At 44.4% G+C, this 25,661-nt stretch overlaps 1 protein-coding gene across 1 annotated transcript in view; it reads left to right on the forward strand.

Moving 5' to 3' along the window:
- Positions 1 to 97: 97 nt before the first annotated feature.
- Positions 98 to 25,661, forward strand: part of MB21D2 (Mab-21 domain containing 2) — a 126,127-nt gene continuing 100,563 nt past the window's right edge. Inside the window, exon 1 of the mRNA XM_066241400.1 lies at positions 98 to 365. Coding sequence (XP_066097497.1) covers positions 155 to 365 — 211 coding nt within the window. The 5' untranslated portion in view covers positions 98 to 154. The remainder of the gene's footprint in view (positions 366 to 25,661) is intronic.

Raw genomic sequence — 25,661 nt, forward strand, 5'->3', positions numbered from 1 at the left:
CCGAGACCGCCCGCCCAGACGCCCGCCCTCCAGCCCGCCCACGGGTCGGGGCCACAGCCCCGGAGCCGGCGAGGGGAGGAGGCCCAGGGGGGCGGGGTGGGGGGCGGGGGTGGGTGCCGCTGCCGCCGCGGAGCTGCTACTCGGCGCGTTTTGCATGAAGATGGCGGCTCCCACCGCCAGCAAGGCAGTCTCCCTGGGCTGTAACAACAAGCCTACGTTCCCGGAGCTGGATTTCAGGTCCGGAGCTCGGGTGGAGGAATTGAACAAACTCATCCAAGAATTCACGAAGCACGATCAGCGGGAATACGACGACCAGAGAGCGCTGGAGATTCACACAGCCAAGGATTTCATCTTTTCCATGCTGGGTAAGAAGGAAAAAGGGGGAGGTGTGTATGTGTGTGTGTGATGGAAAGCGGGGTAGGGAACCCATGGCCCCCTTCTCGCGCCCGCTTTCCTTCTTGGTTTCCTGCCCGGAGCCGGGTGCCTGGGGTATAACCCATCTCAGTTCCTCCTCCCTCCTCTTTCTCCGCTACAAGCAGAGCTGTCTTATTCCCCACCTTACTATACTTTGCGCCGGGTCCCTTTTCCCTCCTAGTTCACTGACTCTTTTGTTAATTTCTCACCGGCCAGGGCTGGTGGGCAAATGAAGTGTTCTTGGTGAAACGAATCACTGGAGGCGGGGAGGGGGGAGGGCGCGTCTCTGGAAGCATCGTGGTCCAGGTGAGACCCAGCGGCGCCTTTCAGTTAGGCATTTGGCTCGGGAGACTCCGACCTGCGCCGTCCCAGTGCCGACTTCGAGTCCGCTCCCGAGCTTGGGACCTGGGGATATAGCTTGGGGCTCTGGCTCGGCGCCCGAGCGACAAGTTGCTTCTCTAGTCTTGCGGCGCGGCGCTGTCCTGCCAAGCCCCCGGTGGCCAAACTTGTTGGGTGTTTCCTAGTAACCCGCTGAAGTAAGCTGGGCGCCGGGAATTCTTGCAACTTTGATTTGTAAGTCGACTTCCCATTGAAGCGGTCGGAAGCATTTCCGGAGCTCAGCCAAGGTGGCGGAGCTGGGAATTCCTATTTCCCTGACTCCATGGGGCGCAGGTCCCCTCCTCTTTGTGTGCTGTCCGTGCGCTGGCCGAGAGAGATGACCTGAGATTCGAACCTGGGAGACGTCGGAGGTTAGAAATACGCCACCAACTACTATCCCCTACCCGGCACCGAAAGGTCCTTAAAGTGATAGTTGAATGGTGAAAGAAAATAATGGAGCCTGGCTTGGGAGACCGAACCCTCCTCAGGTGTCTCAGTGTTAGGATTATTGTTGCTAAGGTGTAGTATGATGGTTCGCTGTTGGGAACCTCCCTTGCAGCTGGCGACTCCAGCAGTGCCACCCTGGCCGGCTGCAGTACGTCGCCTGGTGGTTAACATCCCGCGGAACTGGGATCCTGAGTGTGGCGCTGCCCTAACGCGTGTCTGCGCTCCACAAATACATCCTCGGCCAATTTCCCAGGTAGTGGAAAATTTGATTGAAAAGGTCTTGGACCTTAGAGGAAGACAGACCTTTTGTCTTTCTCCTGCCATCTACTTGGCTTTCTGCCGGCTGTCGTTCATGGTTCTATTGTGGGGGTACCCTTTCCCTCGCGGTTTTCTTCCTCCCCACAGCTCAAGATGGGGGGCGGGGAGCGGAGTAATACAGACTGAATGTGTGGACTCCAGTAGTAGTAGCAATGCTTTCAGAAGTTGGGTAAAACATGTTAAAACTTGGGGCTGGATTTCTTACCTTTTACTCCACACTTCCCCAACGTATCCTAGACTGTGTTGGGGGATTGTAAAACTCTTTGTTGAGACAGTCGATAATTCAACACTTTAGATGAATATGTTTTTGTTTTTTTAAACTCCCAAACATGGTGGGAGTGAGCTTCCAGAGGGAAGCTTACAAGTGTGCAAAGCTAGCAGGTCTGAAAACCTGCGCACAGTGGTTGTGGCACAGTGATTGTCGGGAGGGTGGTGACATACTTGAGGGGTTCAGAGCAGTTGTTTAAGTTGCTTAATGATGACCTTTGACATAAATAGTGGAATTCTGCCATTGTGTTGTTAAGTCCCCTGGGGTCAGTTCTGATGTCTCCTACCCTAGGTCATTCACTTAAAGGATGCTGGGTCTTGGAACAGAAAATGGGAGCATGTGGGAAGGGGTAAGTTTAAATATCCAGCACATTAGGAGCCTCTGTGCTACCCCCACAGCTGGTAACACTGAATTAACAAATCCTTTATCCAGCTATGAAGGGTGTCTTATTTTTGGGTGCTTAATTTACATGTGCTTAATGGCACAAGTGGCATTGTGCAGACAGGTGAACTAAATTCTCTATTCTTTTTTACTCAGTTGACCTTCCAAAAAGTATTTCTTGCCCCCTGGGAATTTGATGGTTACACATGCAGGAGAGAGAAACCAGGAGAGTGTGTCATGTAAGCCTTTTGCCCCTCTGGACACTAGCAGGCAGATGGTGAAATGAGCTTGCCTGTGAGCGGTGCTGCATTCATTTGTGAGTTCCTTGCTTTCCTTAATGAGGTGCTGGCTGCTCTAGACCAGTGGTCCCCAACCTTTTTTGGGCCACGAACCGGTTTAATGTCAGAAAATATTTTCACAGGCCAGCCTTTAGGGTGGGACGGATAAATGTATCACGTGACCAAGACAAGCGTCAAGAGTGAGTCTTAGATGGATGTAACAGAGGGAATCTGGTCATTTTAAAAAAATAAAACATTGTTCAGACTTAAATATAAATAAAACGGAAATAATGTAAGTTATTTATTCTTTCTCTGAGGACCAGTACCGGTCCACAGCCTGGGGACCACTACTCTAGACAACTGAAGGTTTGGAGAGACAGTGAGGGTCCCAGTGTGGATTTACTTTTTCTAAAGTGAATTTTCGCTTGGCATAAAAACCAAAATCTCTTTCTGTGCACTTTGTTTCACTTGCCACAACCTTGAATCTTTCATGAATATGCAAATGAGGTATCTTAATAACCCTCAGCTTGTTAAGGTGTCACTGGGATGGCACCAGGCCTTTATTTCCTGGAGTTTTTTTTTGGGGGGGGCATGAATCCTCTGGGCTTTGTTCTGCCTCTGAGCTGTACCTGAGGATTGTCAGCAGCTTAAAAACATTATCCCTTCACATGGAATGGAATGGCAGAGCAGTTTTGTGCAAGCCTCTTTAATGGAGCTGTGGATGAACGATCTCTCTGTTTAGGCAGTTAGCCACTTTCTATGTAAGATTGATTGTTAGCCCCAACTGAAGTCCCCTGTACTTCATCTCCCAACTTCCTAAACCCATTTTAGTTTTTCTAGTTTGGAGGCAATATATGCAGAAGAGCAAAGTGGTGGTAGACATTTGCTGTCATCAATGGCCTTTTTTTTTAATTTTTATTTTTTTTAATAAATTTTTATTAATGGTAATGGGATGACATTAATAAATCAGGGTACATATATTCAAAGAAAACATGTCTAGGTTATTTTGTCATTAAATTATGTTGCGTACCCCTCGCCCAAAGTCAGATTGTCCTCCGCCACCCTCTATCTAGTTCTCTGTGCCCCTCCCCCTCCCCCTAACTCTCTCCCTCCCTCCCTCCCATGTCCTCCCTCCCCCCACCCCTGGTAACCACCACACTCTTGTCCATGTCTCTTAGTCTCATTTTTATGTTCCACCAATGTATGGAATCATGTAGTTCTTGTTTTTTTCTGATTTACTTATTTCACTCCTTATAATGTTATCAAGATCCCACCATTTTGCTATAAATGATCTGATGTCATCATTTTTTATGGCTGAGTAGTATTCCATAGTGTATATGTGCCACATCTTCTTTATCCAGTCTTCTAGACATTTGCTGTCATCAATGGCCTTTTTTTTTAATTTATTTTTTTTACTTTTACTTTTTTAATTTTTTAATTTATTCATTTTAGAGAGGAGAAGGGGAGAGAGAGAGAGAGAGAGAGAGAGAGAGAGAGAGAGGAGAGACAGAGGAGAGACAGAGAGAGAGAAGGGGGGAGGAGCTGGAAGCATCAACTCCCATATGTGCCTTGACCAGGCAAGCCCAGGGTTTCGAACCGGCGACCTCAGCATTTCCAGGTCGACGCTTTATCCACTGCGCCACCACAGATCAGGCATCAATGGCCTTTTAGCAGCAAGAAATTCCACTGTCCTATCCAAGCTGGCTTCTGGCTAGGCTGTGGAGTTGATCTGAACCTGCTGGTGGTCACTGTGTTCTCCATGGCCTGTCCTGACAGTCTCAGTGTATACAGAGGTTTGGATTCTTTTGGGAGGCAGGTGTTCTGGAAACATCTAGACTCCCTATTTCTCTATACCTTGGTCTTTTAAGAGAGTGATTACTATTATTATCTGGTTAATCTTTGAGAGCCCAGATTGTGTGAGAAGCTGACTGTGCATAATAAACACCATTTATCAAAATTCAGGGAAATTGTCATAGTTCATTAATGTTATAATAATATTTGGTATTTGCATAATGTCTCTGCCAGCTCCTTTGTTATCTTCATTCCCTAGCGAGGTCGGGTGGAGACTGGTTGTGCCCCCATTGAACAGATGCAAAATTGGGGCCATGCAGAAGTTAAGAGAAGCCAGAAGGGAGAAAAGCAGTCACTTAGACTGCCTACACAGTCCCAATGGTCAGTACCAGGGCATGATTATTAGAGTAGCTATAAATTACTACTTGCCTTCTCCATGCCAGGAACTTCACACAACCTTAGGAGTAACATGTTCACATTACACAGATGATACTGAAATTTACTGGGGTTAAGAATCCGTAGGTCTAAGGCCCTATGGCTAATCAATGGTAGAGATGTTGCTACAACATATATCGACTTGACTTTGACGTGTTCCTCTTATACTTGAGACTATGCATAACAAGTGAGTTAAGTCCAGAGGAAAGTCTGTGTTTTTTTAAAAAATTACTGCCTCTTCTTTCAAGATTTTGTTTCTGATTTCAGCTATAAATATTAGGATGATCCAAGCAGCATCTGAGGTGATTTCTGGAGCGGTCTGAGTTCAAGTATCTTGTTCCACAATAAAATCATTTGTTTGAATTTCTGGTTAAGAAAATGATGACCATTGAAGGTTAAAATCTGTACCGATTCCAGTTTGCCTCTTGCTGTCTGAGTCGTCTTAATTCTTTCATTTGCTAAACATGAGTAACAGTAATGCATCATTTCAGAATAATGTGTGAATGTAAAGTTACTTCGTTAACGGAAAAAGAATGTATACATGAATTTAATACTTATTTCAAGAGATGGGCATTATTAGGAAATCTGGTGAACTTAAACTGGAATTATATCTGTATTTTGGTATCAGAAGAAACTGTGGAGTGGAGGCAGCCCGGGAGAATATAGGCTCTGGGTGTAGAGGGCATGGTTAATTCTGTGTGCATTGGCATTTGTTTAAGCTCATACTGTGTGCTGGCCATTATGCTAGCTACTTTGCATAAATCCATTAGTTCCTGTAATTTTCTTCCAACAACTTTGTAAGGACACACATTATCATGCCTGTTTTGGAAGTGAAGTAGGTAGTCTTTTCTCCTTTTTAAGATGAGAGACTGAGGCTCAAAATGCCCAGGTCCCCTCCACTTTGCTAGCAATCTATTTCATCACTCTTGGTTCAGACAACCAAAAAGGCCCCACTCCCTGGGGAATGCTATGTCATTAGCCTACTTACCCTGTAGGAGCAGGGATGATTTCTCTTTGTTTACCTCTTTCTTTCCCTCTCTTACTTGCATGCATTTACCAAATACTCACAGGGATCTTATACTGCATGCAAAAGGTATGCAGGGTCCTCAGGACAAAATAGCCATAACTCACTTTTTAACAATTCAGAATCTCTGGTCCCATTTCAGATCTATTGAATCAAACTCCCTAGAGATCCCCCAAACTGGTTGCTCAGCACTTCGACATCCTGCCCTGTGTTAGACCTGATGTCGTGCATTCCCTGTTCAATCGAGCTGCTCTTAGCACAATGAGCATGAACTCACTTGACTTTTGAGACTAGAGCCAGGCTGCTGAGCTTAATGAGCAGATACGGCTGCTGGCTACTGGAACTGGAGGTCTTTCTTCCACCTGGGGAGAGGCTGGGAGGCATAGTGATCGAGACGATTAGGGTGTGCTCTGTATCAGAGGTTGTAATAAGTCTTTACATCATTGTATCATGTAATTATCACCATACTTTTTGGAAGTAAAGAACTGCATGAAACCATCGGACTAGAAAAAGTCAGGAATTTCCCCAAGTTTACCAGTAGCGATATGGCTGGGACAGGCTAATGCAAACCTTCGCTTTTAACAATGACACTAGTATTCTTGCCCTCAGGAGTGGCAGGAGACCTGGTTCTAGTCCCAGCTCTTCCAGTTACTTGCTGTGTGACTTTGGGCAAGTCACTTAACAAACTTTGAGCCTCAATTTCTGAATATGTAAGTTGGGACTAATAGTTACAGTCATGTGTCATTTAGCAACAGGGATCTATTCTGAGAATTGCATTCTTGGGTGATTTTTCTTATGCAAACATCATCATAAAGTATACTTTTAAAGAAGTCTAGATGGGATAGCCTACTACATACCTCGGCTATATGGGATATAGCCTTGTTGCTCCTAGGCTACAAACCTGTGCAGAATGTTACTGTACTAAATACTGTAGGCAATTGTAATGTAATAGTATTTGTGTATCTAAACATACCTAAACATAGAAAAGGTACAGTAAAAATACAGTATAAAAGATTAAAAATGATACATAGGTATAGGACACTTATGATAAATGGAGCTTGCAGGAGAGGAAGTTTCTTCAGGTGAGTCAAGTAATGAGTGGTCAGTGAATGTTAAGGCGCAGGATAGTACTATATACTGCTGTAGACTTTATAACCACTGTACACCAACATCACCACAAACACACGAGTAAGGAAGGCATTGTACTACCACATTATGACAGCTACAATGTCACTAGGTGATAGGAATTTTCCAGCTCCATTATAATCTTATGGGACTGCCTCATTGATGGAAACATTCTTATGTAGTACATGATTACCTACCTTGTAATGCCAGGTATATTAAATTCTGAATCTGAAAAGTTTTATGCAGTACAAAAGAAGGACATTTCTGAGTTCTATTACCAGCTTTATTTTGTACTCTGTGGTGTGTGTTATTCTGAATAAAGTCTCCTAACTTCTTTTGAGCGTCTTTTTGCCCATTTTCCAGTTTTAGAAAATAACAAAAACAAAAGTAAGCTCACTCCCAAATTCTAATTACGTCAATATTTGATGTACATTTTCTAGACAGACAGCTATGTGTATATGCTTGCTTATACCCACTCATTCTTATAAAGTTTTACATAATAGCATTCATATTGGATATGGGTTTTTTGATAAATTTATCAATATACTGTCATCTACACACTTTTGAAAAGAAGGTATAATTTGAAACCTGTGGGAAGATATTCTTGTAGCTTCTTTCAATCCTCTTTTACTCCAAAAGAAGATACAATTCTGGAACTTAAAGCACCTTGTGTGATTTAATAATTGAGGATGATGAACCTTGGTATTGGTGACTTCTGAGGGTTTTACTGTCTGTGTCTTTGCATGCTTTCATGGTTGCATAAGACTATCCCTATTCCTCACTTTCTTTCTTTGCTTAAGCTGTTTTCTCTATCAGGATTTCTTAACCCGGGCCCATGGAAACAATAGCAAAGTGTATTTGAATGGTAAAAATTATATCTTTATTTTTATTAACCTCTAACTGCAATATACTTTCTTTCACTATAAATGTGGATAACAAACCATAGTAGTACCTGTGTTTTTTACTTTGGTTGCCAGCAGAAATCACAGAATTTTTATTTCACATTAAAGTTGTTACAGAGATCTCAAAACATCATTCATTGCTGCTTTCAAATGATGGCTATTCGATTTGCTACTGGACTTTATTTACTGTATTAGTGAAGAAGCACATATAGGACTCTATCACAAATTTATTTTTAAATGAATTTTGTGTTTTAATACTATTTTCTTTGAATTCCTTTGTAATTTTTTCATATTCATGTAAAGATGTGATTTTTTTGGTCAGGGTTCACTGGTTTTTCCAGCCTGTCAAGACATCTGTGTCATAGAGGCTTTTCAGAGTCTCAACTTCTAAAGATGCCATTCTGATACCGTATCTCTGCTTTGTTTTGTTCTTCCAGCTCAAATGCCACTTGACTCAGGAAGCTTTCCTCTCTGTCTCCGAGAAGAAAACAACCTACCTTTCCTCCGTGTTTTCCTAACCCCTGATCCCCTTTTATATCTCTTAGCACTTTCTTGCCCACACCCTAGGTTAAGAAGACTCCCTGGCTCATTCATCTTTGCAGCCTCCACTGGGGTCATGTGCAGAATAGGTGCTCATGGTGTTAAGTGACTTGATTCACTTTTAAAGAACCCTTCTGTGTGAAGCTTATTTCAGGCTCTGTTTAAGGAATGAGCACTTTCTGCCGTTGTCTCTTTATGATCTTCCCTTTTCTCTAAGCCATGCTGTATCATCTTTGCTGGGGTCAGGAAAATCTTGATCTGATCTCCTGTGCGGTAGTGGAGGTTTTTTCTGCATTTCAAGAATAATGTCCTGAAGACTTGGGTAGTTTAAGAAATGTCCCAGATGATTGGTATGATTTGTTGACTGAGAGCAGTAAACAACAGAGACCTATGGGAGCGTCTTCTTTCTTGTAGACCCTTCTTTTCTTCCATGAGCATCTAGTGTACTCATAGACCTCTCGCATGCCCATACTTGGGGCCTTATGGAAAGCAGAGAAAGCATAAGTTGTCTTTCTCATGGAGGTGTTCCATTGTGCTTATCAGTCAGCCTGTAAGTGTTCCCATTCATACAGGACTCAACCCAGATGGGAAGTGTTTTCTTCTGCAGCACACTGCCTGCACAGAGCCTCTCTCCTGTCCTCCCCCTTCCCCTTCCCTCAGAGACCAGAAGGCGAAGAAGTGCGAAGCATCAATTTGTTGTTGTATTATCACTTTAGTTGTTTATTGACTGCTTCTCATATGTGCCTGGCGGGGGGAGGGGACTTCAGCCAAGCCAGTGACCCCTTGCTCAAGCCACTGACCTTGGGCTTTAAGCCAGCGACCATGGGATCCTGTCGATGATCCCGTGCCCAAGCCAGCGACTTCGCATTCAAGCTGGCCAGCTGGCACTCAAGCCAGTGACCTCGGGGTTTCGAGCCTGGGACTTCGGTGTCTTGGGTTGATGCTCTATCCACTGTACCTCCGCCTGGTCAGGCCTGTGGGCTTTCTTATCTTCCTGGAACCTTTCATAGGTTGCTGGGGTCAGTCTGTATTCTCAGACAAGGCAAGGGTAGCAGCTTTCATTCCTCTCTGGGCTTTTCTCCCCTCCCCCTGAGCTGAAGGTATATAGCTTTGAGGCTGACTGATTGTGGAATGGGTAAGTACATGCCCTATAGGGATGCATTCTCCATATCTGATTGTTAAGCTCTTCCCTGCTGGTTTTGTGGGCCTGTCAGTTTCACTATGGACTTGGGAAAGATCTTTCCAGCTGAGTTATTTCTTTAAGGTCAGTTTATAATTATGCCATATGTGAGGCATCTCTCCAGGAAACAGCTATCTGTTTTTGGTCCACTTAAGTGCCTTTTCATGAATTCCCTCTATACAGGATAAAGAGGCAGAGGACTAGGGCCAGTGCTGTTAAGAATAAAGTTGGCACGGGGAGCTGTTGTTCAATTTGTTTATTTTTTACATTTTTTCCTCAACACAAGAAGCCATGATTACTATTTGTGAAATGAGTGAGGTCAGTAATGGGAGTTGGTATAAGTGTTGTTTAAGTTTTTGTTTCTTCTGACAAGTATTTGAAAATCTGCAATGTGCTGCATGGGATGGTGTTAAGTATTCAGTATTCACTCATTAATTCATAAATCCTTTCAACATATGTTATAGTACCTATCAGGTACTAATGTAATTACTGTGATACAATTACTGTCTAAGTGCACAGAGTGGTGAATAAGAGAAGTAAGATCACTTCCTTTATAGGACTCCTGTTCTCTGGGGAATGAAGGTAAGAAGATTGAAGCACAAGAATAAATTGGGCTGTGTGCTATAGAAAACCAAGGCAAAGAGCATTGTGATGGAGGGTAACTGGGTAGGGCGGGGTGAGGACTGGGGGAGAAGGCCTCTTTAACGAGACATTGAAATGGAAGGATAAGAAGGAGCTAGCCACCTGAAGACTAGATGGACGCGTGTTCCAGGTGGACAGGGCAGCGTGTGCAAAGGCGCTGACGTGGGCTTCAAGCTTTCAAGGCTGCTTAAATGATAGCATGTCTGATTTGACCTCTAAAGGAGGGATAGTCCATGTTCAGATCAGACCCAGGGTGGAAGGAATGGGCTGCCTGCCTTGCAATGAGTGACCTTCTTGCAGGTGGGGGTTCTCTGGGTGGGCCTACTCTTCGGTTTGGCTCTTGTTCATGGCACTCAGGGATTGGTGGGGAGGGAAACTGTGTGGAAAGGTTGGGTTACAGGTCCTCAGAAGGCCCTTTGTAGTGATGTGATTCTGATTTTACCAGATAGCCCTATGTTAGAACCAGTGAATTCCACATTAGATGATTTATGGGCAAACACCAGTTTTCATGGGATAATAATAAGTATTTTATCTAGTCCTCCACAGTTTACAAAATAACTTCAAGATGCATAATTCTAGTTTTGACTTCTCACAACAACCATATGAAGTGGATATTATTTTATCTATTTTAACACAGAAAGAAATTGATGGTCAAGAGAAGTTGAGTAACTCACTCAAGGTCACCAAAGGGTTGAAATAGGGTCAAACTCAAGTCTTTTAAAGGTTACCCTAATTTTTTTTGTGTTATGCTAAGTCTAAAAACCTTCTCCCTAAGCACCCACCCTGTCCCAGTGTGTGGAAGGAGGCTTTCTGGTCCAGAGAGAGGCATGGGGGAAGGACCAAACCAATAGATTACTAGTCTGCACGTGTCTGTTATTGGTATTCAACTTGTAAGCACTTTTCTAGGCTGCGTCAAGATCACCCTTTTAGCAGCCACAGCTGTTCTTACAGCAGCTGCTTCTGTGCATTGTGATTAATAAAGGAAACTCAACAGTTTGTTCTTTTAACTGTGCCCTTGGTGTATGCCGCCTGATGGCGCACAGGCTGTGGTACTCATTTGGAATGATACAATACTTCTGGCATTCGGGCCCAAGGGACTCAAGCCCTGTGGTGAGAAGGGGTGGTCTGTCCATCTAGATGGGAGCTGGTGAGCCAAAGGCCCACCAGGATAGGACAGAGAGGAAAATGGGAGTGACAGGCAGCTCAGTAAATGGCGACTGGTTCTTGTGGATAGAGTCAGGGACATCTGGGAGCAAGGGTGTGCACTGGGGAATGAGATCACCTTTTACCTCTTTTTTCTTTCGATTTATTTATTTGAGAGGAGGGGAGATAGACTACCACATGCACCCCCACTGGGATCTACCCGGCAACCCCCGTCTGGGGCTGATGCTTGAATCAACTGAGCTATCATCAGCACCTGAGGCTGAAGCTTGGACCAACTGAGTTACCCTCAGTGCCCAGGGCTGATGCTTGGACCAGTTGAGCCACTGGCTGTGAGAAGGAAAGGGAGGGAGGAGGGGAAGAGAAGCAAATGGTCCCTTCTCATGTGTGCCCTGACAGGAGGGTCAAACCCTGGACTTCTGCATGCCTGGTCAGTGCTCTACACAGTGAGCCAACTGGCCAGGGACATCTTTTTTCTAAAAGGGGTCACTGCTCTCAGCCCCTGCCAGGTGTTCCTCTGCTGCAGGCTGTCTCTACCTTTGCTTGTTGAACAGATTGCCAGCTCCTCTCCTGGAGTTTCTGATTTAACAGGTCTGGTATCCAGCCCTAATAATTTATATAGTGAGTTTCTAGGTGATGCAGCTGCTGCTGGTCCAGAGCCCACACTTTCCGAACCACTACTTAAGGCACCAGGGCTGATAGAACTTTGGATGTTTTAAGAGACCTGATAAAGCTAGGTAGTTATAGAAAATCTCCAGATTTTTAAATATTGAGAATAAAATAAAATATTAAAGGGTGGTTTAAAACCATAAGTCAAACAGAACACTGTGGCTGCCAGTATATCACTTCTGATCTGAATACTTCTAGGGCAACCTTATGCTGTCCGCTCTGGAGGCCCAGAGAGGAGCAATGGTTCAGTTCAGTCCATAAGCATACAGTTAGTTTCGGGGCAGAGTAATAGCTAGAACTGAAATTTCCTATTTACCAAGGGTGTATGTGTATGTGTATGCACATGCCGGTGTTAGTCCTAGCATAGTGGCTCCCAAATATTCCCTTTGAGTAGAAAAGTATGTCGCAGTGAAAATAACTAGACATAGTTCTTAGTATGCTGTATATTACACTGGGGAACAAAATTTTTGTTGCATCCACAAAAACACTTGTTCTTACCTAATTCGAGTGTGCTGATCTCAATCTGACATTATTTTTTCTCTGTAAGCTACAGTTTTTTTGCAATTCAAGATTTTAGGTTTTTATCTTACTGTAAAATTTTCAACATTTAGTTTAACATAATGAAGTAGAATGTCTTCTTGGGCATGATCTTTGTAAAAATATAATAATTTATATAATGCAGTAAATACACTAATATACTAAAAGATATGATTACATCAGAATTTGTCTATAATTTCAAAATAAAACATTAAAACACTTATTTTAATCATAAAATTTGCGCAAAACTTATTTAAATTCTATTCAGGCAAAATTTTGCGTTTGTAGCTATTGCGTTTGTGTACTTGTTGAGGACAATCTCGTTAGATGCTCCAGCAGTAGTCTGCTCATCACTAACAGCTCCAAGATTTTCGGGAAACTTATCAAGGTGACTGTTCAGGAAGTGAATCTTCACTCTCATGTTACATCCAATGTCGCAGAAAGCCAACAGCATCCTTTGAACCAGAAGTTCATAGTTTTCTGCTTTTTTGTTGCCAAGGAAGTTCTTTGTAACTGCCACCTAAGACTGCCATGCTGCTTTCTCCTCCTTATTCATCCTCCTGGCAAATTCTTCATCACGTATGAGGGTTCGAATTTGAGATCCATCGAATACACCTGCTTTTATCTTCTCGAAAGACAAGGCAGGAAAAGCAGAAATAATATGTTGAAAGCATTCACTTTCTCTATTCAAAGCCTGATCAAACTGCTTCATTAAGCCGAGTTTGATGTGAAGTGGGTGGAAAATGATCCTGTCTTGATGAACTACAGATTCATTCACCATATTTTGCATCCCTGCTTCCAGAGCTTCACGTTTCGGCCACTCCTTCTGTGTCCATTGTTTCTCCCGAGCTCGGCTGTCCCACAAACACAGAAAGCAAGGATACTTTGTGAAACCTCTCTGTTTTCCTAGCAGGAAATTTACCATTTTAAGATCCACAAAAATGATCCAGTCTTGCTCCTCATACTTTAGAAAATTGAGGACAATTTTTATGTCATTCTTACTAAGTCAATTTGGGTTGGCTACTGCTGAGGGATTAATGACTGCCTGGCATCAGAAGAAGACCCTTCAGATTCTACAACCATTTCCTCATTCATCTTATCAAAATACACTTGATCACCATGTTCACTTTCTTCGTCCTTAGAAGAAATAAAACCATTGAAAACTGGAACTGGGAGTGTCTCAGAGTGTGGGATAGGTCGTATAGCTGAAGGTATATTAGGATATGCGATCATATGCCGTTTTTTCTTGCCGATGCCGTTTGTATGGATCAGACGGAAATAACAGTCACTGCTGTGGTCCTTAGGTTCACGTCAAACCATGGGAATACCAAAAGGCATTCCTTTGCGTTTTCTTTTGTCCAGTCACGAAGCATTTCCTCACAATTATGACACACCACATGAGAAGCCCAATTCTTGTCTTGATCGCCAAGGGGAACTTGAAAATAGGCAATATACGCATGTGTCACAAATGATGAAATATTACGCCTTTGATGTTGAAGTGTGTAACAGCCACATATATAATGGAAGGTGTCTGGACTATTCTTACATTTACGCCTACTCGAAGAAGCCATGATTCAATCTTAAAATAAAATAAGAGGGTGTTTTTTATCAGATAATTTTTTACATTTAAAAACAACTACAATTATGTAAAAGTGATGTTTGTAAAACATTAATTGCCTTGTGGTTATGTTCAATCCAAGAGTCGTTGCCCTTTAACTTCAATTTAAAAACCAATGCATGGCCTGACCAGGCGGTGGCGCAGTGGATAGAGCATTGGACTGGGATGTGGAAGACCCAGGTTCAAGACCCCGAGGTCGTCAGCTTGAGCGCGGGCTCATCTGGTTTGAGCAAAAGCTCACCAGCTTGGACCCAAGGTCGCTGGCCCAAGCAAGGGGTTACTCGGTCTGCTGAAGGCCTGCAGTCAAGGCATATATGAGAAAGCAATCAATGAACAACTAAAGTGTTGCACAGAAAAACTGACGATTGATGCTTCTCATCTCTCTCCATTCCTGTCTTTCTGTCCCTATCTATTCCTCTCTCTGACACTCTCTCTGTCTCTGAAAAAAACCCAAAAAAACCAATGCATGCCATTAACTGTAACAAAAAGAAATTAAAATTGCATAAAAACTAGAGCATGCACCAAAAAAACAGATTTCAGATTTGGAATCAGCTATGCAGAAATAATAGAAACAGTTCTAAAACCTCATGCAACAGAAAATGAAAAAAAAAATTGTTTCCCAGTATTATTTATGTGAACAGAATTAATGCTAACACCACCCCTGTGAGGAAAGGTTATTCTTTTTATTCTTATTTACTGATGAGATTTCCAAAGCACAGAGAGTTTTAAGTAATTTACCCAAAATCACAGAGCTAGTAGTAGAGTGGAGATTCAAACCCAAGAAGTCTAGGTTCAGGCAGAAAATGGCAAATAACTACAAACCTTTTTTATCCCATTAAAAAAAATCTTTCCCCCCTGCAAAATGTCATTGATGTTGAAATGCTTCAATCCAATTGCTGCTAGGGAATGTGGAAATTAGTTTGCCCGAATTCCTCCCTTCTCCATTTTACTGAAGTGGAAACTGAGGCCCAGTAAGAAAAGGGGACTTGATCATCCTGAACACTGATTTGACTTCTGGGCCAAGTGGAAGTCAGGGACATGTCCAGCAAGTGACTGCTTCCTGAGGAAGCTGCTTGTACCTGAGCCCAGTCGCTCTGAGAGGGCTGTGCTTCAAGGTAAGGAACATTGCCCCCGCTCCAGAGCGGCCGGTGTAGTCTGAAGTTCTCTTAATTGCTGCAAGACAAAGGATACTAAATAAGGAGCTCCGTGGGTGCAGTGTGTTTCTGGTCTGTCTGTTTGCTTTAGTCTTTGTTTGTACCTTGTCTCTCCATCTGGTTTCCTTCTGTGAAGCGTGTCCTTTTCTAACACCTGTGCTGTTTCCACAGCTTTGAGTGTCATGATGAATATTTTCATCTCTGAACACTATACTCTAAGGAAGTGTGGACGGTGGGACTCTGCGGCCAGCCTGGGGTTGGGAGGACTTGAAGCTCTGTGGGCTTGTCTGCCCCTAGAACCGGACGGATGGACAGCCAGCACTCTCTTCCCTCCCTGCACCCGCCTGAGAGCTCAGAGCCTGAGCAGGATTTAGAGTTCTAATACGATTCAAAGCATTATAGAGGAGCTAAGCCATTGGGAGCTTCCTGAGATGAGTTCATCTGCTCCGTGATTACAGTGGGGCGGGGGTTAACCCCGAGGTGGACAGTGACTGGCTCAAGATCAGACTGGATGGTAAGGATAACGACGACCTCGGGAAAGTCTTCCCCACTGTTTGCCAGGTATTGTTCCAATTACTTTTGAATCATTAACTCACTTAATCCTCAAAACAATCCTGTGATGAGAGTGTCATTACCATTCCCATTTTAGAAATAGAGAAACTAGAGCAGTTAAGTCACTTGCTCAAGCTGGCGATAGAGGCTGGATTCAAACCTGGGCAGTCTCACTTGTTCCTGCCTTTGTAAAATGTGAGTATCATCACGATGCCAGGCTCTTCGTAGGTTGCTGGCATAATAAACATAAGGTAGCGCTAAGCCTTGAGGGGGCGGATGGAAGTGTGGGAATAGTGGGCAGGGTGGCAAAGATGGTGGTTTTACTGTCCTGGGAGTCAAGTGCAAATATGCATGTTCTGGCTCATGGTCCAGAGTCTTTTCATTCTGTCATCCATTTATCATCTATATCAAGGGCTTTCCTTGGCAGCCCTCAGTGCAAACATTCTTTTGATGACTGTGGTTTATGTTTCTTGAAAGTCCTTTGTATGAAATCACATCTTATTTACAGTCTCTTCATTTTGAAGGTAAGGTATGTCCTAGCTAAGTGATTGATTTAAGGCTGTCTAAAGGTCAGTTGGGCCCTTGATGCTAAGTAAATTAGGGCAGTCTTATAAAAGCACAGGCTTTTCCCTCTCTTTACTCCACTCCCCCCTCCCCCCTGAAGTGAGTTTCATTCCAGATTTAGAATATCATTGTGTGGAGAATGAGGAGCAGACCTTTTTATCAGTGGAAGGCAGAGGCCAAAAGGTACTCTTAAGAACATTATTTTTTTATTATTATTATTATTTTTTTTGTATTTTTCTGAAGCTGGAAACGGAGAGAGACAGTAAGACAGACTCCCGCATACACCCCACCGGGATCCACCCGGCACGCCCACCAGGGGCAATGCTCTGCCCACCAGGGGGCGATGCTCTGCCCCTCTGGGGCTTCGCTTTGCCAAGACCAGAGCCACTCTAGCGCCTGGGGCAGAGGCCAAGGAGCCATCCCCAGCGCCCGGGCCATCTTTGGTCCAATGGAGCCTCGGCTGCGGGAGGGGAAGAGAGAGACAGAGAGGAAGGAGGGGGTGGGGGTGGAGAAGCAAATGGGCGCTTCTCCTATGTGCCCTGGCCGAGAATCGAACCTGGGTCCCCCGCACGCCAGGCCGACACTCTTCCGCTGAGCCAACCGGCCAGGGCCAAGAATGTTATTTTGAAATTAAAATTTATAAGTTGAATTGTTTTTTTTTATTAACTAAGGGATGTTCCTCTTCAGTTCGATAAGTGACTACTTTTGAAAGCTGAGTATTTGTTAAATAACCCTGTCTGGTTGCCCTGCTTTTTAAGGGCCGATGTTAGTACAGTGACTTGTCTTAAAACATTGAAGCACATTGGCGTCATGCTGTGAAATCTGTTGTTGGGATGAGTTAACTTCTCGAGGTCTTCGTGCTGCTCATGATTCAGAGGTTTGGAATTGGTATGCTCAGAGAAGCTCCATTTCCAGCCTACTTACCCATGGTGTTCCTGCAATAAACATCAGGGAGAAGGGAAACATCCTGGATTGGCAAACCCATGTGACAATGCAGGAATTCATGGAGAGACTTTTATAATCTGACTCTTGGGGAAAAGGATTGATAGAAAATGATGTTACCAAGTTTCTTTGTGGAAGTCAAGACCAACCATCCCTGTTCCTGGCTCCGGGATCCCCTTCTCTCTCTGGCTCTGACCCCCGCCCCTGGCGATTGTCCCTGCCCCCTTCATCTGCCGTTTTTCTTCGTTACTGGTCGCTTCCTGAACATTCACGTGTGCATTCTCTGTACATTCCTTCGGCAGAGACTTTGGAGACCTCTGTGCGTCAAGCCCTCTGCCAGGCAGTAGGAGGTATAGTGGGGAACAGTCATTTTGTTTATACAAGTCTTAGGAGGAGATGGACCAAAACATAAAAAAAAATAAAATAAAGATTATGATGAATTTCCTGAAGGAAAAACCAGAACCAAAAGAAGGCGGTGCTCTGTTTTATCCTTCCTTCTCAAATTGATTGACACTGTTGACTGTTCTCTCCTCAGCTCTCCTCCCCTGCCTTCCATCCCCTTCCCGACTTTCTTCTCCTCCTCAGTCTCTGTGTAAAGGACAGACTTGTATTCCTTTGTCCAGCCCTTGGTGTCAGCTTCTGTCTCTTCTCTCTTTACACTTCCTCCAATCTGCCATCTTACAGCAGCGTCTCTGCTGCTGTGTCCCAAACCTGTATCCCAGTCTGGACCTCCTGACTGCCTGTGACAGTTCCACCTGGACGCCCCAAAGGCGCCCCAAATCAAGTGTCCAAAGGAAGTTTGTGCTCACACCTGCTGCTCTCCAGCACCCACACCACCATTCTCCAGACGGCCCACGTTGGGAACCTTGCAGTGACCTGAGCTCTCCCCTTGTCTTCCTCTCAGTTCTGCCTCTTTCTCTAGACTTTTCTTCATTCCATTCTCACTGTCACCACCCAGAGCTGGGCTTCTACCATCTAGTTCCTGGATTACTTCTATAATCTACTCACTGGGATTTCTGCTGGCAGTTTTGATCTTTTCAGTCTATTCTCCATGCTAAGCCATCTTTTATATACGCCTAAACCCTCTCGGGCAGACGCTCATTATTCACATGAAGTTTAAACTTCTTAGCCTCTTTTATAGGGCCTTCGAGCACCTACTAGTGCCTGCTTGTGCTCTGGCTTCCTCTCCTGCCATGCTTCAGCTTTACCATCTATTTCTTGCATACCTGCTGTGAGACAGGCACCATGTGAGATATTGACACCGATCTCGCCTAAAAACCCAAATATTCTGTGGCGTCTTCAACCTGAACCTCAGAGGTCCTGATTCTCTTGGTTTCAGCCACACTGGCCTTCCGGTTCTTTGGAAATGCCATGTGCCCTCCCACTGAGGGCTCTTGCTGGGATGTCCCATCCCTCCTCCCACAGCCCAGGCAGCTGACTAACTTGTACTTACCAAAAGTTCTCAGCTCAGTCAAACCAGTATTGCTTTTCTTTCTTTCTTTTTTTTTTTACAGAGACAGAGAGAGAGTCAGAGAGAGGTATAGATAGGGACAGACAGACCGGAACGGAGAGAGATGAGAAGCATCATCAATTTTTCGTTGTGATACCTTAGTTGTTCATTGATTGCTTTCTCATACGTGCCTTGACCATGGGCCTTCAGCAGACCGAGTAACCCCTTGCTTGAGCCAGAGATCTTGGGTCCAAGCTGGTGAGCTTTTGCTCAAACCAGATGAGCCCGCGCTCAAACTGGTGACTGCGGGGTCTCGAACCTGGGTCCTCTGCGTCCCAGTCCAACGCTCTATCCACTGTGCTACCACCTAGTCAGGCCAAACCAGTATTTCTTAAGGGGGCCTTTCAGGCTAGCCTGGAACAGGTCAGTTTCTTCCAAACTAGCATCTTGGCATCATAGGTTTCTTGGTTGCACTGATCAGTTGTGAATTTTTAATTACTTGTGATTGATGTCTGACATTTCCCATCGCCATAAAACTCAATTATCATCTATCATGTATCTTTTTTTTTTGTTTTATTTTTACTTGCCCGAAACAAGATTTTTTAATCAATATTTGGAAGGGGCCCAATAAATATGGCTACTATTGTTGGCTATTTGGCTTTTGTTCTTGAACTTAGGAATTAAGTGGTGTATAGTGTACGGTGATGATGGCCACGTGTATGCTGAGTTTTAAGTTTGTACCGTGGTGTGTTTAGGAGGCTGCTTTTCCTTTCCTAGTTTCCCAGCTCTCTGCAGCATGCAGTCATGGAATTATACAAATGTGGATTTTAGAAAATTGTCAAGTTCAATCTTTCTCAACCTTTACTAAACATAAGGATTATTTTTTCTCTCTTTTTTAAAATTTTAACTTATTGTGTTTACGTAGATTTAGTGTTGCCCCAAATACACCCCCCCTCCCCCGTATTCTCCTCCACATAGGATTATTTTTTTTCAATGAAAAAGATTTTGAGAACTCAAATGATAGTGGTTCTGTTTTCAATGTCAGTTCATTGAGTTCATTGGGGAAAAATGAATAGTTATAGAAAGCTACTATGAATTTAGTTGATTATGTAAATTACTTTGAAGTTTTCATAGTAGCATCTAGGTATATCTGAACAATAGTAGGATGCACAGGTGAGAGACAGTGCCTGGTGGGCATATGGACTTGCAGTGTCAGTGACTCCCGGGCCCTGAGGTCTCAGTCGGGAGCAGCCGTTTGGTTTGGCTCTTCTTTATGTCCGCATCAGATTTAGAACTGGTTACTTGAGAGCTCCGCTTCCTCTGTGCGTGTGTTGGATTTGACCAGTGTGGTGTTTTTAGAAATTTAGAGTAAACATTTAAAAAAGTTGGGAGATTTTTCACAACACCAGATTTCCAACTTAAAATGTTAGAAGTTCTAGGCCTTATTTCCTGTATGGCCAAAGTCACCTGCTTTTGAACAGCAGCTGCCTCCTTTGGAAGTGCCACACTCAAGTTTGTCACAGTCTTCACTTATGTCTGTTGCTACTTAGCAAACTACTGGTGTGAACCGGAAACCTAGTGACTTCATCCCTAAGGGGGTGGGACCTCCTGCCGGTCTCTCAGGCTTGTGAGCAGAAGGAGCCATCAGGGAGACTTGGGTCTTTGTCATCCCACTGTTACTGACCAGCTTGGGGACCTTGAATGAGCTATGTAACCTCTCTGAGCTTCAGTTTTGTCATCTGTCACCGACTTATAATAAATGTTTCCTGGCCCCAGAGAGTTGTTTGATCTGTTAAGGGAAAATTATTTAGTACAATGGAATGTGTTATTAACTCCCCCATTTCTCTTTCCTTGTCTTTTCTGTCTCTCGTGGAGATTTATTATTATCATTATTATGAGTTGATTTTAGAGAGATGGGTTGGGTGTGTGTGGGGGGGAGAGGCATTCATTTGCTGTTCCACTTACTGGTGCATTCATTGCTTGCTTCCTGTGTCCTGACCGGGAATCGAACCTACAACCCTGTTAACCAACTGAGCCAATCAGGCTGAGGAGATTTATTATTAATTATTACACCTCTGTGTTCATTTTAGCATTAGGAGAGGGGAGCTGTTGGCTCTCCCTTGCTGTCTCTCTCCACTGTTTCTCACCGGTCGTGTCTGGAGGCAGCTCTGCTCCCTTCATCCCATGTCCTGTGCTCCTGCAGGGTGTCCCACAGCCGTAAGCAGGCTCCTGCAGTGACACCAAGGACACCCCAAAGTTGAACTCTAAATATCAGAGAATTGTAGCCGCATTATTGCCTGTTGGGATACTCAGTAACTCACCAACTGTGGCATTGCAAAAATCCATGAAACACTAACAGGACACCCAGCTGGTGTGGAAGGTTTTGTTTTCAGTGGCAGCGTCCCTGTAGGCAAGATCTGTGGTTCTGCGTAAAACTGTGTGGTCGAAGAGGAGCAACACCAGTGCTTTTGTCGTTCTGAATCGGCAGGGAGGGCAGGTATCAGTGCCACAAATAGGACATACACAGACACGTCTACCCGAGGGGACGGGAGGCAGTGTGGTGCAGTGGGAAGAATGATTGTGGACTGTGGAGTCTGGCAGAGCTCAGCCCCTGAGGGGATAGCTATGTCACCCTGGGCAGATGATCCGGAGCCTTTTTTTTTTCCTTTCATAAAATGGGAATAAAAGATGTCATGGAGCTTTATGGTGAAGGTAACCGTTCTGGAAGAATCTACCGGGGATGAGACAGGTGCTAAACTTGAACAAGCTGATGGATATGAGCCCCCAGTCCAAGAATCTGATTAAAATTCAGACTTTTCATGGTGACAAAAAAAAATCCTACCATGATAAAAAGATATGTTTTATCTTTGAATTTTATACTCGTTTTAGTTTTTAAAGATTTTGATGAGGATGCCAACTTTATAGGGTTGTTTTAAGGATCAAATCAGTGGATGTGTAGTATATTAAATAAGCAACACAATACATGAAACTGCCCTGCTTTTTCATGATTTTCTGATCCTCCCCCCCTCCCCCCTTTAAACCTCCTCTAAATAGGATTAGTGGGTCGGCGAGTGAACAGAGAAGTAGCATAAAAAGTTATCTGAAGAATGGTCATAACGATCTGGTGTCTAATGTAATCCTTTGTTTGAATGTTTGGCTCAACATTTTCTTATGTAGGTTGAGTAGAGCTCCTACTGATATTTTTTGCTTTGTTTTGTAAATAAATGAAAGCTAGGTTTTCCAGGAAACTAAAAGATATTTCTTAGCCTTTAAAAAGTTTCTCAGACATTTCAAAAAAAATGTAGATTGACCAAGCAGGAGGCTTACGCAGTCACTCTGTAAGCCCAGCTCAAGTGGCCTTCAGGACAGGTAGGAGCATCTCCCCTCCCCCCCAGTGGTGGCCTGCATGGTCTGAGAACTTCTTCCCTGACTGGGCTAAAGTCGTTGGTGCTCACACTAATACTTTTCACTTAGAGGAGAGGGAGGTAACTTAGGGGAGACCTGACTCGGAGATGGTTGTAATATGTGTTCAGGTGTGGGACAATATAGAATTCCCACTGGAGTCTGCAGATGGAGTTGAAAATCACACCAATTCTTTTAAGAATTCAGGGTGGGCTGGAGATTGGGCACCTGCTGGGGAAATGAAGAAGGTGGCCCCCGACCAGAAGTAAAGGTATGACCCTTCTGCTCCTGCACGTCTCCTGAGAAATGGTGGCCATGGAGAGTCCCCTGCAAGCCCCTACTCACTCACCCACCACCCAGTTCCCTTTATTTCCTGCTTCTGTAGGGTTATGTGGAGGGGGGTTGGTGAAGCTGACGATGACTTGGATATATTAATACAAAAGAATCTTGGAGAGCCTGAGAAGAATTTGGGAATGTGTTCTGAGCTTCTACACAAAGGAAATTTCTTCTCAATGCTTATCTTCACAGTCTTACCTGTGTGTATTGTGATGGGGTGAGAACAAGCCTGGGAGTCTTGCCCTGGAGAGGTGGCTGCCCTGTGAGTGGCGGCACTACTGCTAAGGCTGCCTGCTCCCGCTGTTCAGGTGGGCACAGGGGCAGCATGCTGGATGGGGAGAAGAGAGTGTCTTAAAGAATGCAGGGATGGAGCTTTACCGGGAATAGAAGCGGAAGCTCTGATAACGCTAAAAACAATGAGACTATACCTTGTGGACCATGGGCAAAACTTTGTTTTTGTTTGACCTGGCAGTCTTTAGATGTTCTTGGATTTGCTGCTCCAGTTCCTTGTTGCCTTTCTGTTGTGATGAGAGGTAGTAAGACGACAGAGGCCGCATACTTGTCTTCAGAGGATTCACGTACAAGCCTGGGCTGGCATGGAAGCTGTAGAGACCATGCTCTGCTGGAAAACCTGCTGGAGAGAAAAGAGCTTGGGCTTGGGGGGCGCCCGGCCTGGCCCCTGAGCAATGGTCTGGGAGCCCCTCCACAAGGCCAGGGATCCTTAGGGCTGCGTCCTGGTCTTTCAGGAAATGGAGTATTGTCCTATAGTGGGCGTTTGAGGGCAGATTATGTCATCTTCAGCAAGTTACTTCCTCTCGCCAGCCTTCACTTTCCCCTTCTATCAAATAAGGAAATCTGGCTGTCCTAGTCTACGATTTTAAGATTTCATAAGTAGTCATTTTGCTCTTATTGGTATCAAAACTTCCTTCAAAGTTCTATACTTGTGAAATTCCTGGGATAGATGTGGAGAGCTGCTAGAGTGGTTGGTTTGGGGACTGTAACTTATATTTCGAGGGAAGGTCTGAAGGGCAGTTTCTGTTCTCATTTGAGGAAGTCATGGCGTCATGTTATAAGATGCGACAGGTGGGGAAGCTCAGATCCCCTCCTGTGGCTTTCAGCAGGATGACTCATTAAGCTGCAGGGGCGTTGGGCCCAGGGTAGGAGGTTGGTAAGCCGCCCCTGCTGCTCCTGGTGGTGCAGAAGCGAAGGGCTGCCCACTCAGCTGCTGAGCCTGCGCTGGGGAAGGCACAGGAAGGCCCTGAGCAGTGCACACTGACAGTGACAGCCAAGTATTTTCGTGCAAATTAAGTAGGACACCAAATGGGGAATTCATCTTAACCTTCTTTAAATACTCACTGCTCATTTGCCAAGGTTCTGAGTAGTATTTTAAAGGTTCAGAGGTGTGTAATACAATTTCCGCCCCCCTGTACATAATCCTGTGCCCATTGTGTAACTATTAGAAACATTAGGGTAATTATAGAGCTACTCTCTGCTTTTCAATTGCTGTAACATTAGCCCCGAGTTGGCCTGTACTGGCCATGTTAATCAACAATGACTGAAAATTAAAAAGAATTCAGCAGACTTCTACCTTAAGGTTTTTTTTCCTGAGCCTTTCTACCTAGCATTTATGTGCCGGTACAGGCAGGCAGGCTGATAACGTGGGGATGTGCTTCCGGTTAGATGTTCAGAGACTTGGTTTCTAAATTCTTCTCTGTAATGGGGACAAAATGGTCTGAACTCCCAGTCAGCACCGAGCTCAGTGAGCCCACTGGGAATGAAAGCACTTTGGAAGCTGGTGACGGACCAGAAGAAGAACGAGCCCGTGAGGGTCGCCAGCTGTTTGGCAGCATTCTGAAGTGTGGGCGACAGGGAGCTGCCACTTTCTCGTGTGCTTTAGGGCGGTTGAATGCGTGTCTTCTGGAGTAGAAATTTTATACTTTAATAAATGGGCTCATAATTGTTCTATGTGACATGTACAATGTACTTTTACCCCAAAACCCTGTGAGGAAAGTGGTATTTTTATTTTTCCATCCTGCAAACCAAGCAGTTAAGGTGCAGATGGATTAAGTAATATGCCTGGAATCAGATTATGTATGCTGTTCTAAAATAACTTGTTAAAACTTTTGTCTGTGTCGGCAGCTTTCTGAGCTTTTCTTCTCTTCGTCACATTTCACTTTGGGAAGAGCTTCCTGTCCCCTCTAAAACAGGAATGATAGATGATGCTTCTTGAAGCTCGGTCAGTGCCCACACACTGTCCGATGAAGAAACTGAGGCAGAGGTGTTCAGTCTTGCCGAAGGTCACATGGCCAGGTGGCAGACCCAGCCGAGCTTTTTCTGTCCTACTGATACTGATAAAGCATTAGCATGTCTTGCCTGTGTACTAGGTGCCAGGCATGGTGTTAAATCATGCCCACTCATAACCTCATTTGGTGGCACACTAGCCCTGGGAAGGAGGAAGCTCTTGAAGATGCCCTGCACATGGGGACTGCTGTCATCTCCCCTCTCTCACAGGCCAGCAGTGAACACCTGCCTTTTGCTTTTCTCTTCCCCCTGTGGAAACGTCCAGAGTCGGTGCCTCACAATGCTTTCCTTATTCTATGTCTGTTAGTCATTATTCTAACCCAGCTGCTATGTACTGACTGTCTGCAGCCTGCATTTGACTGGTAGACCTGTCATATTTGGCCTTGATCATATTAAAAACAAACACGCAATTAAATTAGATAGCAACATCGAAGACTGCAGGCGACTGTTAGTAAAACTGGATTTATGCTTTCTCGTGGACACCTGTGGCAATATGGGGTCTGCTTATTCACGATTCAGCCTCACACTGCTCCCTTTAGACTGAAGGAGCTTCCATTTTTCTCCCTACCTCTTGTCTCCATTCCCTTTCTAACTACCACACTGAGATTTCTAGGGGCGTATATTCTTTGTAGGATAGAAAACTAAATTTTGGTACAGGGAAGAAATTCTGTAAGTTTATGTTGAATTCAACTTGGTGGCTTAAGAAATAGGCTTAGTTTGGTAACAGAGTATTTGCTATTTGTGAGGGAACTTGTTCTCATGGTACTATTTGCATAGGTGGGCGTATTCGGCTTAATTTTGTGCTTGGGAGAAGGGCCCTATCCCGCTGCCTGAAGGTTTGCTATTTGTCAG

The sequence above is a fragment of the Saccopteryx bilineata genome, chromosome 8 (genome assembly GCF_036850765.1).
Source record: "Saccopteryx bilineata isolate mSacBil1 chromosome 8, mSacBil1_pri_phased_curated, whole genome shotgun sequence".
NCBI lineage: Eukaryota > Metazoa > Chordata > Mammalia > Chiroptera > Emballonuridae > Saccopteryx > Saccopteryx bilineata.